At 36.3% G+C, this 14,134-nt stretch overlaps 1 protein-coding gene across 5 annotated transcripts in view; it reads left to right on the top strand.

Annotated features, from left to right (window-relative positions):
* The first annotated feature begins 1,807 nt into the window (after window positions 1-1,807).
* RBM39 (RNA binding motif protein 39) overlaps window positions 1,808-14,134 on the top strand; it is a 34,841-nt gene continuing 22,514 nt past the window's right edge. For 3 of the 5 annotated variants that reach the window (XM_070941630.1, XM_070941628.1, XM_070941632.1), the window contains exons 1-3: window positions 1,808-2,094; window positions 6,385-6,447; window positions 8,179-8,228. In XM_070941630.1, coding sequence (XP_070797731.1) covers window positions 6,397-6,447; window positions 8,179-8,228 — 101 coding nt within the window. In that variant the 5' untranslated portion in view covers window positions 1,808-2,094; window positions 6,385-6,396. Of the gene's footprint in view, window positions 2,095-4,525; window positions 4,644-6,384; window positions 6,448-8,178; window positions 8,229-10,513; window positions 10,552-14,134 lie in introns of those variants that run through there. The other 2 variants (XM_070941629.1, XM_070941631.1) reach the window with 2 other exon arrangements.

Below are 14,134 nucleotides of genomic sequence, written 5' to 3'. Positions count from 1 at the left end.
ACCATCAGTAGCATGGTGGATGGATTCAATTATAGCAACGATAGGTGTATTGATGGCATACTTGAAGGGTCTTGTCTCTTGGAAACAGATTATCATGAGGAAAGTTTGTGTGGTTGTTGATAACGATTTGATGGAATATAACAAATTAATCTACCATATCAAATCAAATTTGTTCCTGTTCAATTTTGAGGTCGATGGATAGATAATTCAGGTGTTGAAAGAAATATCCATCTGGGTTCAGTTCCAAGTGGGGAGAAAGACACTGGAAACATGAAGGCTGATTGGAAAAATGATTTAATGGTGAAGCAAAACCACCAAGTACATGTGATTCTGGGTAGCTGACCACATGGAGTGGAGAGTGAAGATTATTTATACCCACTCTTGGGCATTGAGCTTGAGCTTCCTGTTCCTGTGGCAAGAACATGTATTCTATTGGTTGTTGTAGTCAGACTCCCATGTGGAGTCATGTTTGTCTGAATCAAGTTTGATGGAACCTTGGGCTGATGTAATGTCCCCAGGTGATTTTGCAATTCAAGGAACCCTGCTGTTAGATGGGTAGAGGGCTAATCCTATTATGCCCTGAGAGGTCATGTCTTAATCCTGGCTCAGTCAATGCGCACCAAATATCTGCTGGGGGCAGGGAACTGCAGGGAGGTCCTTTTTGTGTTGACCCTGAAGATGACATGTGTATTTATTTTTTATTGTCTATTCTTTTCTTAGCTTGTAGGTTTGCTAGCAAAGGAATTTAGTATTACTTCAGGCTCGCCACTCTCAAACTGTTGAGAGGGAGGTTATAGAGATAAAGGGGGAATGTTATGTTTAGGTGGCATTCCTTCCCGTGGGAACAGAGATGCCTGCAGCTGGAGGAAGGTGGGGTTTGGAGTCACCGGACTGATGGCCTGAGAATTGATTGGAGATTGTGACTCAGAGAGGAGGTTTCTGTCTTTTGTTTTTTATTGGGTGTAATTCCAGATCTGGGTCAGTCGGAATTACACCAAGTCCTTGCCAATTTGATATGTTCCTAATAAATAGATTCTAATGGAAAATGGATGCCTTGAATTTTATTTCATGGAACATGTTCCTTGGAAGCTTGACACTTTGTCTTTAAAAACATATTTCTCCTTTTCTCATCCAGGGAAATATTCTGCCTTTTTAATATTTCCTAAATTATTTAATTCTTCTAGGAGAGGGGTGGATGCTAACTTTCGACACAGGCGAACAACTTATGTTGAACATCTCCCATTTATTTAAATTGTATTTATATGTAATTGTAGTATTTGTTTACCTAACTAAGGGTAGTTGAACGATGTGCAATTCCATGAATGTCTCACTGAGCAATTACTTATTTAGGATTTGCAATGTATTCACAGTATTTACAATCACATTATTCTCAAAAAAAATAAACCGTTGAAAATTAAGTCTATCAAACCCAGAACGTACAATTTTTAAAATACATATAATCCTTTTCAACCGTTTTTTAAACTGGCATCCGTAAATTCAACCCATTCCACCTACTACGTAGAGCCTAATATTTTTGCCTTCTTTTATGACGCGCAAAATTACACAACTTCTCGCGAGAATGTTGACCACGTATGGAATAGACCTCGTTTTTGGATGCGGTTTGATAAACGACGTACCGCTCTTGCGAGTTGTTGAATTTGCTTTCTTCGAACACCTTCCTCGCGAGATACGCATTCTTCGCGAGAATTTCGTAGTACGCACAATCGATTTGTACGGAAATCTCGCGAGAGCCCGTGCAGCAAGGTCTGGGCATCCCCATAGCGGCAACACAGATCCTCCTACAAGCATCAGGACGCGGCGGGCGCCATTTCAGGGAGCAGTCGCCTTTGCCTAAAGCGGAGTCCGTGTGTTCTTGTTGCGAAGCTTCCTTGGCTTTGCTCGTACTGATTTTTCGAGGTCATTCTTAGTCTAGCTTTTTTTTGCCTGCTCCTGTTGCTGAGATAATTTTTTCGTTTAAGGGCCAGCACCCCTCTCCTCACGCGTATTTGGATCCAGAGCAAGCAAACGACGGCCCTGGCAGTATCCCTCCGCCTCATAAACACCTGAGCCAGAAGCGAGAGGCCGGCAGAGCAGGTAATAGCTTCCATATTTTTGACGTCTCTCTTTTATGAACTATTCCGGGGAAATAGCAGCGAAGGTTCTGCGAGACTTAAAGAGTGTCTGCGTTAGGCTTTCTCGGTGGCGGGCCCATTTCTTTTTGTCTTTGATTTAATTCTGGTCTGGTCAGCCGGACTGGAAGTCCCAGCTCCTGTGGGGTGGGTGGGTGTACAGGCCTCTTACGTGGTGCCCGGGGGTGGCGGGAGAAAACGAGGGAAGTCGAATGGTATGGTTTAGTTTTGGAAATCGGTGTTTTTATTTTCGCGCGGAAGGTTTCCTGGAGTAGAGGTTTTCCTGAATCTCATGATTATGATCGGGATATATTTCGCCACAAGATTCCTAACTATTTCTTTATTGCTTTAGATATTCTCGCGGGAAGGGCCTTAAAACTTCGCAGTGTGTGCTGTTGTGTATTAACGAAAGGCTGATGACCCGAGAGAATAAGGGCGTTTAGTAAAGAGCCATCGTAATAACTACTGGAAGGAGAATAGAAAGTCTGTTTACTACTGTGGTATTTTTTTTTTGAATAGTTACTGGGCCGAAGATGTTCAGGTGGGGGGGAGAAACGAACTTTCTACGGTATATATCTGCAGAGGTTAAATCCGTACACGTGGTTTGTTTCCCAAAAATGTGTAGTTCTTTGTAGATATTTTTAAATAAGTAAATGTACGTATTTTTTGCTTGACAGTTTGAAAATATTTCACTCATGTAACTAGACAGTGTTTAGTAAGGAAAAAAAAAACCCACCTTGCTTAAAAACCTGATTTTAATTTGTAGTTAACCTAGGCATACTAAGTCACAAACTAGTTTTGAAATGCACAAAAGTTTCAACAGTGGTTTGTTACAACTTGGGTGTGGGGCAAGGTCTTTTTAGAGAATTATACCTGAATTTGCTTGTGTGAATTGTAGATTACTGTGCTAAGTTTTATGGTGGATTATGATCTGTTGAACTAGATATTGCTTCTGAAAATGCATTATCTATATAGTTTTGTTTTAATTAACTGTTTGGATTCTACATTAAAAGGCCAGATTGCCAAGAAGCAAAACTAGCATTTAATTGGTCAGATCAGTATATCTTTAATAGATGGAAAATAAATATCTGCTCTGTGTGTCTGTATATGTGTGTGTGTGTATACACACACATACACACGCACACATATGGTACAAAAGCTACAGTGTATAATCTGTAACATACAAGTCATAATTTATATTTTAACCTAGGAAAGCAGGCTTTTAAGCGAATACCATCAGAGTTCTGACTTCTTTGTTATGAGACTAAATCTGTATATTTTAATATTCCTGCTTACTTAGATAATTTTAGGTAATTTGAATTGATCTGTTTGGACTAGATCATTTTTTAATTTTTAATTTTCAAAAACATAAAGTATTCAATTTATAATACTTACGCATGTTTGCTTTCTGTTAAAATTATAACTCATTCTGTAAAAAAAGACATTGAAATGATCCAGTACTGGATAAATGATACTATTCTCTATGAGCATATTATTTAATGCTGTTTTATACTACTAATAATATTGCTAGATTTTCTGCTGTGCTGTTTTTACTATAATGAAAACCAGCATTTCTAACAAGCACTTTCTTTCCATATTTCTGTGAATAACTGACATTTCTCTTAAATGCTTGAGAAGCTCTTAAATTTATCTTTGAACTGCTCTGTAATATAGGGCACTATGTGTAGTGTAGGCCTATTTCAACATCTCTAAAAATTGTAATTCATAATGTCTGTTGGTCAGATTACCTTATGGAACTTTTATATGTTCAAACAAAGAGAAATATAATAAATTTTTAGGGCATACTTAGTAAGTTCTGTTCTTTCCATATATAAAATTGCAGATTTTCCAATACTGTTTTTGTTTGAGGATAGGTTTCCCTTAGTGGGAGTTCGCTAAATTGTCTGGTGTCAAACTCTGTAGTATTTGTTTAAAGTCACATTCCCCTATCCCATGCTGTTTATTCACCATATTACTTAGGACAGTGTTGAAAATATTTTTAAGTTCAGGTGTACTTAATTTCAACCTAAAATGTAGTATGAGAAGATCACAATTTGCTACATGTACAAATACTAAAACTTAAGCAGTATTTTTTTTGCAAATAGTTATATTTTCATCCAAATATCAAGAGCTGGGACATTTGCTAGGTTTAGTTGCTAGTTTTCCAATAGGTTTATGACCTTTGGATTCTTAATAAGTTGTGTTGCAACTTATTGATTTGTGTAGTTATATTTATTCTTACTACCATTTCTACTGTCAAATATGCCAGTGTGAAGTTATTTGCTACAGATTTAATCAATTGCTGGATATAATTTGAAAGTGTATCCCTAATTTTATTTCTGTGACATGCTTAGAAATGTTTTCTACATAGTACTGCTTCTTTTTTCTTCCTATAGGGCTGTGAATGTTTAATGGGACATTCTGGATGATGATACTTAAATACAGGATTTTTGAAGATACTGCTTTCTACATAGCAGTAGCAGTTATATCTTCTGGTAGATATTTGTTTCAGAGGTAGATAATATATGAGCACAGTAGTTCCATAAATTGAGTATCATGACACAGAAGTTGATCATCTGAGGCAACTTTAATATTTCTTTCATTACATTGGATTCTACCTTTATTGAAAGATTTCCTGAGAAATTCTCTGGACTCGACTTAAATGGCAAATTTAAAGCAATATGCAACTATTTGGGTCCAAAGTAGATATGAATCTTCAAATGTAAGAAGGCTTGCTGGTGCCTTTACATGGGGTTTGTTGTGCCTTTTTATGGGCCTCACAATAACCAGACAGTCTGAATAAAATATTTGTTTACTCAATCGTATTTTCCTGGGAGTGAAATGAATACATTTCCAATGAATACATTTTGTGTCCCCACATTTCTTCAAATGTCGCTCACTCTGGATCCAAATAACTCCGCAATACTGCTGATTTTATAATCACTTTGGTATACGTGTCATATGCATTTTTAGTGTTTGAAAAAGGTGAAAAATTGTTACAGCAATTTTTATAAATTGTTAACAGTAAAGTGTTACAATAGTTTGAAATGGTACATTATATAGGAGATCTGAATAGAAATATAATTGTTGCTGTAACAGAAGACAGATCTCCTTTTCCTATTTCCTGAATTCAATAATGAGCATGCATTTCATCACACATTCTGTCTTTACACTATTTTCTCAAAATGTAGTAGTAAAAAGCAAGATAATATGCACATCTGTATTTCAATTTCCATACTTGGAAATGTTTTCTGGTTTCATCTTATATACAGTAATTGCCACTTGTAACCTTTTCATTTCACTGAAATATTTGGTCATAATTGTTATGACAAACTTGGAAGCTTATATTACAAGTTTGCATTTGAGAATCTATACTAATTCCATACAAGTGGTTATTAAGATAGCTTGACTAATCTGTTTCGAATTTTTGACCCAAGGAGTCAATGATTCATGGCAGATTTCGGGGAATTAGGAAATCATCAAATTCATGAGGAACTTCCAATCTGAAGCTCTAATGAGCTTTTTTCCATCATAGGGATGTTTCTCCCACATCTTGGAGGTAAGGCAATAGCATCACATGAGTTACATTTGAAATAAATTTCAAGGAAGTATGTTAGATGAATAGACTCTTCAAGTAAGGAACCATTTAGACTTTACCAAAAGTGATAATGAACATTAATTTTGTTTACTTAGAAGAACATACATGTACCACCACCAAGAGCACAGTTTCACAAATCCCAGTGGTTAAAGATAGAAACTTGATCAGACTTTAAAAATCATTATCTACTTTACAGGATTTTTGGGCTGTTTAAGACCTGTATCCTTTGCATTGCTTGCTCATGATTAAAATTTAGGTTTGGTATTGAACAAAGAAGCTGACTTTCTATACCAGAGTTGCAATATGAGCTACATGAAGCAATAATTTTGTGAAATCTACAGATAGAAATTCAACAGTAGATTAAGATAATATGTTGTGGTTTTTTAAAAAAAATTGGTAATCACATAATTTATTTTCTTAATCTACTTTTCATTAAAAAAAAGTGTAGAGTACATGTTTATGAAGTACTTTCTAAGATAAGAACTGACTCATTCTTTGAAAGAAAAGTACTAAATACATGGATAAGTTCAGTTTAGCTGTACTTAGTACATATTTCTAGAGCAACATCCTTTGGAAATGTGGTACCACTAAATCTTAAATTGATCACAAATACCGAAGTAGATTCTTGATTAAAGGATCTTGTTATTTTTTTTCTAGGTGTCCTGAAAAATGGCTGATGATATTGATATTGAAGCAATGCTTGAAGCCCCCTTTAAGAAGGTGAGAAGATATGCTAACAAGTTCTTTAGCAATATTCATTTAGCATTATTCATGAAACTACTGCTGAACTATAAACTAACATCCCTGGAGCCCTCATGATTTATCTTATTGGACATGCATTACGTGTATCTTACCAGTAACTAAATGCTGTTAATGTAATTATATTGTGCAGTAGTTTCACTTCAGCGTGATGAATAAATGCCCATCTATCTCTCTTTGTAGACTTGCCTAACGATATCTCACCTCTACTCCCATGAATTCACCTTTGATTCCAGTGTGAACTGTCAATCATAAGGTAGTAATTGAGTGACGTATCGCTGTACCGTGGTCCCCCTAGGTAAAGCAAACAAACGAACAAAAGCACTCCTAAAGACTACCACTTCAATTTTGATAGACCAAGAAGGTGAATGCAATGGTTTGGGCAAACAGCAGGGTTCCAAGAATAACTTTTTCCCTAAGTTCATGACAAGCAAATCTTTAGTCTGCTTATTAATGCAAGAGGAGTTACAGCTTTTTTTTTTTTTTATTTAAAGGATGGGTTATTAATCTTTTAGCAACACCAGACAGTAATCAAAGTGTTATGTGCAAGTTGTTTCCAAAATTCTTGGATCCCTGAATAGTTCACATCATAGTAAACATGAAATATATTTCAAACTACATTCATTGTGACAGAGTACTCTTTTATCTAGTAATTTATTAGAAATCTTTACCTTTCTGCGCTTCTGAGTACTGAGTACCTAGCTTCAGAATTAAATAGGAGCAAATATATATAGATTTCACCAGATCTTCATAAAACTATGAAATTATGCATGCAGTAGCACTGGCTTCACAAATTTATATATATATATATATATACATTTAAAACTTAATGTGCAGTTGAACTCATGGTGTAACTGGTGTGATAACTACAATAAACATAACAGCAACTGTTAGTTGATTTTGGAGTATATTTAGTGCAGCTCTTCGGTATGAGATTTGGAAAAGTGTTGTAACCTTTTAAATGTTCATGTTTTAGTATGTAATTAGTACTTATGTAAAATTTTGAAATGAATATAAATTGTAATGTTAAGTATATTGTATGCTAGTTTAACATGGATATTTTCCATGTAAACAGGTTTGGAAATAGGAAATATTTAGGCTGGACTGGTTGGATTTTTGATGAATGACTTGGGAGTCGACATTACTAAAGCAGTGTGAATCCCTGTTTGCTTCAGGGCGAGATGTGTGACAGAGGTGGCATCAAGCTCTTACAGTCCCAACCCTCCAACGAAAATGGGCGAAGATCTCAGGAATGGCATCGGTCACAGGAAATCGATAGTGGCTGGCTGCTAGCTTGGTCACTTGGGGCTTAGGCAGAAATATAGCCTTGGTATTGGTCAAAAGGGATTATAGCATATGAATGTGCTTTTAAACTTGATATTTCTTGTTTATATTTTATCATTTAACCACTTCAGTGCTGGAAACTGCAGGATGGTTTTATTTCATTGTAAGAAAGTTTGTACAATTTAAATCATTTTTAAATAGTAATTTTCTATTTATAGTTGTATGACTTAAATGTAAGCAGCAAAGTGGTTAAAAAGTCTACCTTAATTAGTAGCATTCCATATTGAATGTAAAATTTAGTATTAAATTTTTGTTTTGTATTTTCTTATCCCTGTCCCCATTACCCTTTTGACCACTTGAAATGTTTCCACTTCGTCCTCATGATGTTCTTCTATCAACCCTGCTTAGGATGAGAACAAATTGAGCAGTGCCAATGGACATGAAGAGCGAAGTAAGAAGTAAGTATTTGCTGGCTCTTTAAATACGTACTTCTGCTTAATAAAGCATTCACATTTTTGATTGATAACTTTGGATGTCTAACATCCCTTCTTCAGTTTTTGTAATTCACTTTTCAGTTTGGTTAAGATAGTAGGAAAAAAGTAGCAAGAAAACATTTGAATGTTTTCATTTTCACATAATCCTTCCCAGCATTTGTCCCCCCCTTCTCTCCAAAACAAAAGACCATTTTTTCAGGATAGAAAACATTTACAATACAACATAATCTCAATTTCATGAAGCTAATTGAAGGGGGAGGATTGTCTCTAACTCAAACGTATTTATATGTACATTTTACATAGTTGAAATGATTACAAAATTATGTAGATGATATGAACATTGAAAAAGTCCAAATTCACATTTTGCATTTGCATATGAAATTCACCAACTGAGTGTCCATTTAGAAAACTGAGCTTTTACAGTAATAGTTTTATTGCTTTTTGAGGTAAATATTAATAACTCTCAACTTGAAATTATGATGGTTTTCTGACTTTCATAGTAGAAAGTTTAACACCCCACTCTTTCCTTCAGCTCCTTCAATTGTGTATCTTTCTTGCAGGCCATATAACTATATTGGAATAAATGTTGCTTTATTTTTTTTAAAAAAAATATTTCTGTGCTTTAAAGATGAAGGGAAATAATTTACTAAATTTTTATAGGCAAATCTCCAGCTAAAGTAAACATTTAATTGTAGAAGTTCAGAATACAATAGAGCTTCTTACTCTTCAAAATATAATGGAATGGTTTTATTCCCAGTGTAGGCTAGTTTCACTTTGAGAAATAGACATAAACTAGTTTAAACAGGGCATTAATTATTTCATAATGTTGGAAGTTATTACAGAAAGCATTAACTCAAATCCCAGTAACTTGCTTGTCTTCCATTACAAGTTTTTTTTTTTGTTAAGACAGTTTTTTTTTTTTACTTTGGAGCTCTGCGGTTAAACTAAGGTTGCTAATGCATCTTTAGTTACTTATCCTGTACACTGGGAAAGTCAAGGACCCAGTTCAGAAAGATAAGTAGCTTTGTGGCTGAGAAAAAGTAGTTATAATAATGGTGAAATAATGCTTTTGTAGAGGCTAAAAATCTAACTACTACTACGCCACATTTGTAGAATATACAAATCTGATCCTAGGTTCCTCCGTTCATATACCTCATACTTTGAATTAAGTTTATTCTGTATGTGAAAACAAATATAATTAACAGTGATAAATTGTAAAATAGATTTGGCAGTGCATTTGCAGACTTTGACCTCTTTGAGTTTCTTTTATGTTACAAATTTATGTAGATTCTGATTTGCCCTTGTCCTGTGAAATCTGCCTAAATCTGAAGAGCAGCCAACATTATTTAGTTTTATTTGTTTTCTAATAGATGGTAGCATTTCCTACTCCTATAATTTTATAATTTTATTTGAAATGGGGGAATGTGTGCAGATTTGGGTATATATTTTCATCTGTCAAAATCAGTGATTGTCAAGCTTGGCAGCTTGAAGGTGGGTGGACTTCAACTCTTAGAATTCCCAAGACAGAAGAAATTGGCAAAAGGTTGAGAAACACTGGTCTAAATCAGGGGTTCCAAACTGGATTTCTTTGAGGGCTGGATCAGCACTCTAGTTCTCTGCAGGCCGGGGGTGGGGAGAGAGATGGGACGGACGCCTCCTGCAGCACTCTGGCGGCCAAAATGGGGTGCAGGGGGAGCGTGTGGGCCCCCTGTCCCGTTTTGGCCAGCTGAGTGCTGGAGGCTGTCCAGGCCGAAAATGGGGCACGGGGACCCACCTGTGGCCCCCCCGCACCCTGTTTTGCCTGCCAGAGGCACTGTGGACTGGTCCTTTTCTATTTCCAGGCTGGCCCCATGGGCCAGATTCAACCCACGGGCCTTGAGTTTGACACCACTGGTCTAAACCAAATTGGGTTGTGCAGGTAGTCCTCAACTTAAGATCACAATTGAGCAAAATTTTCTGTTGCTAAACAAGACAGTTATTAAGTGACTTTTGCCCCATTTTATGACCTTACTTGCCACAGTTGTTAAATGAATCACTGCAGTTGTTAAATGGGTAACACAGTTACGTGAATCTGGCTTTCCCATTGACTTTAGTTGTCAGAAAGTTGCAAAAGGTGGATCACACGTCCCTGGGACACTGTAACCATAAATATGAACCAGTTGCCAAGCAACCAAATTTTGATCAAATGACCATGGGGATGCTGCAACAGTCTCATGTGTGAAAAACTCATCAATCATTTTTCATTGCAGTTGCAACTTCGAATGGTCATTAAATGAATGATTGTAAGGTGAGGACTATCTGTATTTCCTTGCAATTTTGTACCAGCTTGGTAAACCAGCACTGATTAGTTAAAATTCCTCTGTTTATTAAATATTATCTTGGCAGGAAGATGTTATGCATCTTTGCTGTTTATTTTGAGTGGAGGAAAGTTTTTTCTTTTCCTTTGGAAAAATCAAAAGAGGCTTGGAGTTGTAGGCCATTAAATTAACAAAGTATTGATATTTCTGTTCCATTAGTTGTATAATTAGATCATAACAGTACTGAGTTGAAGTTAAATGTTACCTTCAAAATGTTACCTTATCTTACACTATTATTACAATAGTTTAAAGATAGAGATTTTATAATGTGTTTACTTGCTTAAGACCTTTTGTTCAGTGCCTTTGATGTTAAAACGTCTTAATGAATTTAACCATGTCATATTTTACTATATTTTTCCTTTTCCTTTTTGACAATCAATTAAGTAAAATAATTGTTTTAGCATTTTATTCTTAGGAGCTTCCATTAGTTTTCCATTCAAGGGATAAACAATATCAATTCCAGTTCCAGCAGTTTTGTAGTATATTTCCAATATGTAAAGTGGTCAATAAAAGTTTCTTCCCCATATTTTTAATCCTCTTTTTAAAAGAAATTTTGTCTTAATTGTTTTATGTTGAATTGTCTGGTAAGTTGCTTTTACAGTGATAAAATAGAACATGTATTTACATTTACTTACATAGTGTGCATTCATAGGCTTTGAAGGTATATTCATTATTGTTCTCTGTTCTTTTTAAATATTTTTTGTATTTAGCAATACTTTTTTTGATAAATACTGTTCCTGTACATCATTCAATTAAGGCCTTTAAAAAATCTATATTATAGGAAATGTAGGTAATATCCATATTGTAGAAAATAAAGTAGTGATTTTTAAAATTCTGACAACTAAATTCAAGACAAGTGTTGCCAGAATGTGTGAGATTGCTCCTAAAAAATGGAGTGAGGAAGGAAGCTGGCATGCTATAAGGCAGTGATGGCTAACTTTTTCCAGACTGAGTGCCCAAAGCGTGCTCCTCCACGCATGACCGAACCACCAAAATGCAAGGCATGTGCAGCCCCCACGCGTGTGCCATGCGCGTGCAGCCCCCTCCGCACGCGGCCGACAGACACGCAGCACAGACCCAAGACCAGCTAGCTGGCAGGAGACAAGCACACATGTGTGGCGGAACTGAATTGGGGCGACGGCTCGCGTGCCATCAGGGCGCTGCGTGCCACCTCTGGCACATATGCCATAGGTTCATCGTCATGGCTATAAAGCATCAGGCTCCAAAATGTTTTTTGTTTCCAAGCCGACCTCGAATACTAAGTAGTCTCCACATGCTTTCTAGAAATAAAAAGGAATTGGTAGCTGTAATCAATGCTTTGCCTACCTACCCAAAAAAGAGAAAAATATTATTAGAGTTGGCAGTATTTGCAAAGAAGTACAGAGAATGGTAGTAAGCAACACACAGTTTGCTTTCTGATAAAGGTGGCAAGTTACACCCATTGTAGCATCCATCTCTGAACATCAAAATGACATGTCTGCTCATTGGTCTCAAAAGACTAGGAGCCATTGTTTTTGTAATCTATCTATCTATCTATCTATCTATCTATCTATCTATCTATCTATCTATCTACTGTTTTCTTAGGACCAATTATGAAAAAGAAAAATTACTACTTACTTTGTGTCAACTTGGTTTAAGTTCTTCCTCATTAGAAAAAAAAATCCTATAGAAACCTGTTTAAACAATGAATGTACATGTTATAAATTATATAAAGACCCAGAACCTTTGGTAAAGAATATATAGTTCAAAACTGGTGACACTGCAGGCTACATAACTTAAATATTTTTTTTGCCATCTGGCAGGATATTAGTTTTGCTTGGCTTCTCCATTATGATTAATTATTTCACTTTCTCGAAGTCAAACATAGGTATTTGGATGAAGGCTTTCTATTGCAGAAAATAGCTCTCATTTAGGCTAAGCAACACAAAATTAAAAAGTAGCTTTTCTTGTAAAATGGCACTGTGAAACAAAGGGAGAGGGGTGATTGAGCCACTTTCTATAAAACCAGTATTGTACAAGACAATTCTTTTCCTGCCCTATGGAATGAAATAGCAACAGGTAAAATCGGGCACAATGCACTAAATGAATTGGTTAGTGATGGAAGTTCCAGTACTATCATTGTAAGTCAAAGTTCTTATGGACCCTGCACAGTCCACATGAAGTAGTAGATTAATACAAGTTGGTGCTTTATCGTCATTAATTATAGGTTGTGATTGAGTATACCTTTCATGGCAATTGCAGTAGTGCTTATATATCTCAAAATTCCAAATATAATAATCCCCAAAGTTTGGAACTATATCATTTTTGAAAATAGTTGAAGACCACAGAGTAACTACCGTGTTTCCCCGAAAATAAGACCCTGTCTTATGTTTTTTTGAACCCCGAAATAAGCGCTTGGCCTTATTGCCATGCGCTCAAAAACCAGATTGGGTTTATTATTAGGGGATGTCTTTATTTTGGGGAAAACAGGGTATGAGCCCATGACAATATGTAATCAACAGGGATCTTGTACAGTGTTTTCATGATTTTTAGTTTTAAATTGTGATATATCTGTTTCACAATGTTCAAAAACATAGCTGTTAGTTTTAATCAGTCACAGGAAGTTTTAGGGCCACAGCATGGGACTTGGGTTCTCCGTGTCTTGTGTAGAAGCTTTTTCATGGGGTTGAAAATACTTCATTAGTTAAGTGAGTTTTGCCCCATTTTTAGCCACAGTTCAGTGAATCATTGCAATTGTTAAGTTAGTAACACGGTTAAGTGAATCTGTCTTCACTTAACTGCACTTTCTGCACTTTGCTTGTCAGAAAGTTACAAAAGATGATCACATAACCTCAGGACACTATACAACTATCATAAATATGAACCAGTTGCCAAACATTCAAATTTTGATCATGTGACCATGGGGATGCTGCAACTGTCATAAGTGTGACAAATGGTCATAAGTCACTTTTTTCAGGGCCGTTGTAGCTTTGAACAGTCACTAAATGAACTCTTGTAAGTTTTGGGCTACTTGTATAAACATTTTAAAGCAGTGGTCCCCAACCTTTTGGGCACCAGGGACTGGTTTCTTGGAGAGAGGTTTTTCCGCGGAATGGAGGGGGTGTGGTTTTGTGTGCTGCCTGCATCCCGTGGATGGGACTTCGCTTGTTTGCATGGACTGGTTTCTGGTATTTCACGGACTGATGTTGGTCCATGGACTTTCTGGGGGTTGGGGACTCTGTTTTAAAGCACTAAAATAAGATGAAGTGCTATTTTTTGTTTGCACTTTTGCTCTAAATTGTTTGACCTAGAACAGAATTCATCGTTTATTTGGCCAAACTCTATTTGATCTGGATGGGAAAATACAGGCTTCACCTCAGACTTGGGGAGATAGAGTGGGTCCCTCTGCTAGTTTGGGAGACTTTCCATCTTTTGTTCTGGATGGAGTTGCGCTACCTCAGGCGAAACCTGTGGACAATTCGGGGTCCTCCTCCAGTTCAAAGAAAAGGTGACAGCCATGACTAGGAGAACCTT

Source organism: Pituophis catenifer, unplaced genomic scaffold (genome assembly GCF_029215685.1).
Source record: "Pituophis catenifer annectens isolate HBS135680 unplaced genomic scaffold, rPitCat1.0.hap2 SCAF_3, whole genome shotgun sequence".
NCBI classification, from domain to species: domain Eukaryota; kingdom Metazoa; phylum Chordata; class Lepidosauria; order Squamata; family Colubridae; genus Pituophis; species Pituophis catenifer.
This window is presented reverse-complemented; position numbering and strand designations above follow the sequence as displayed.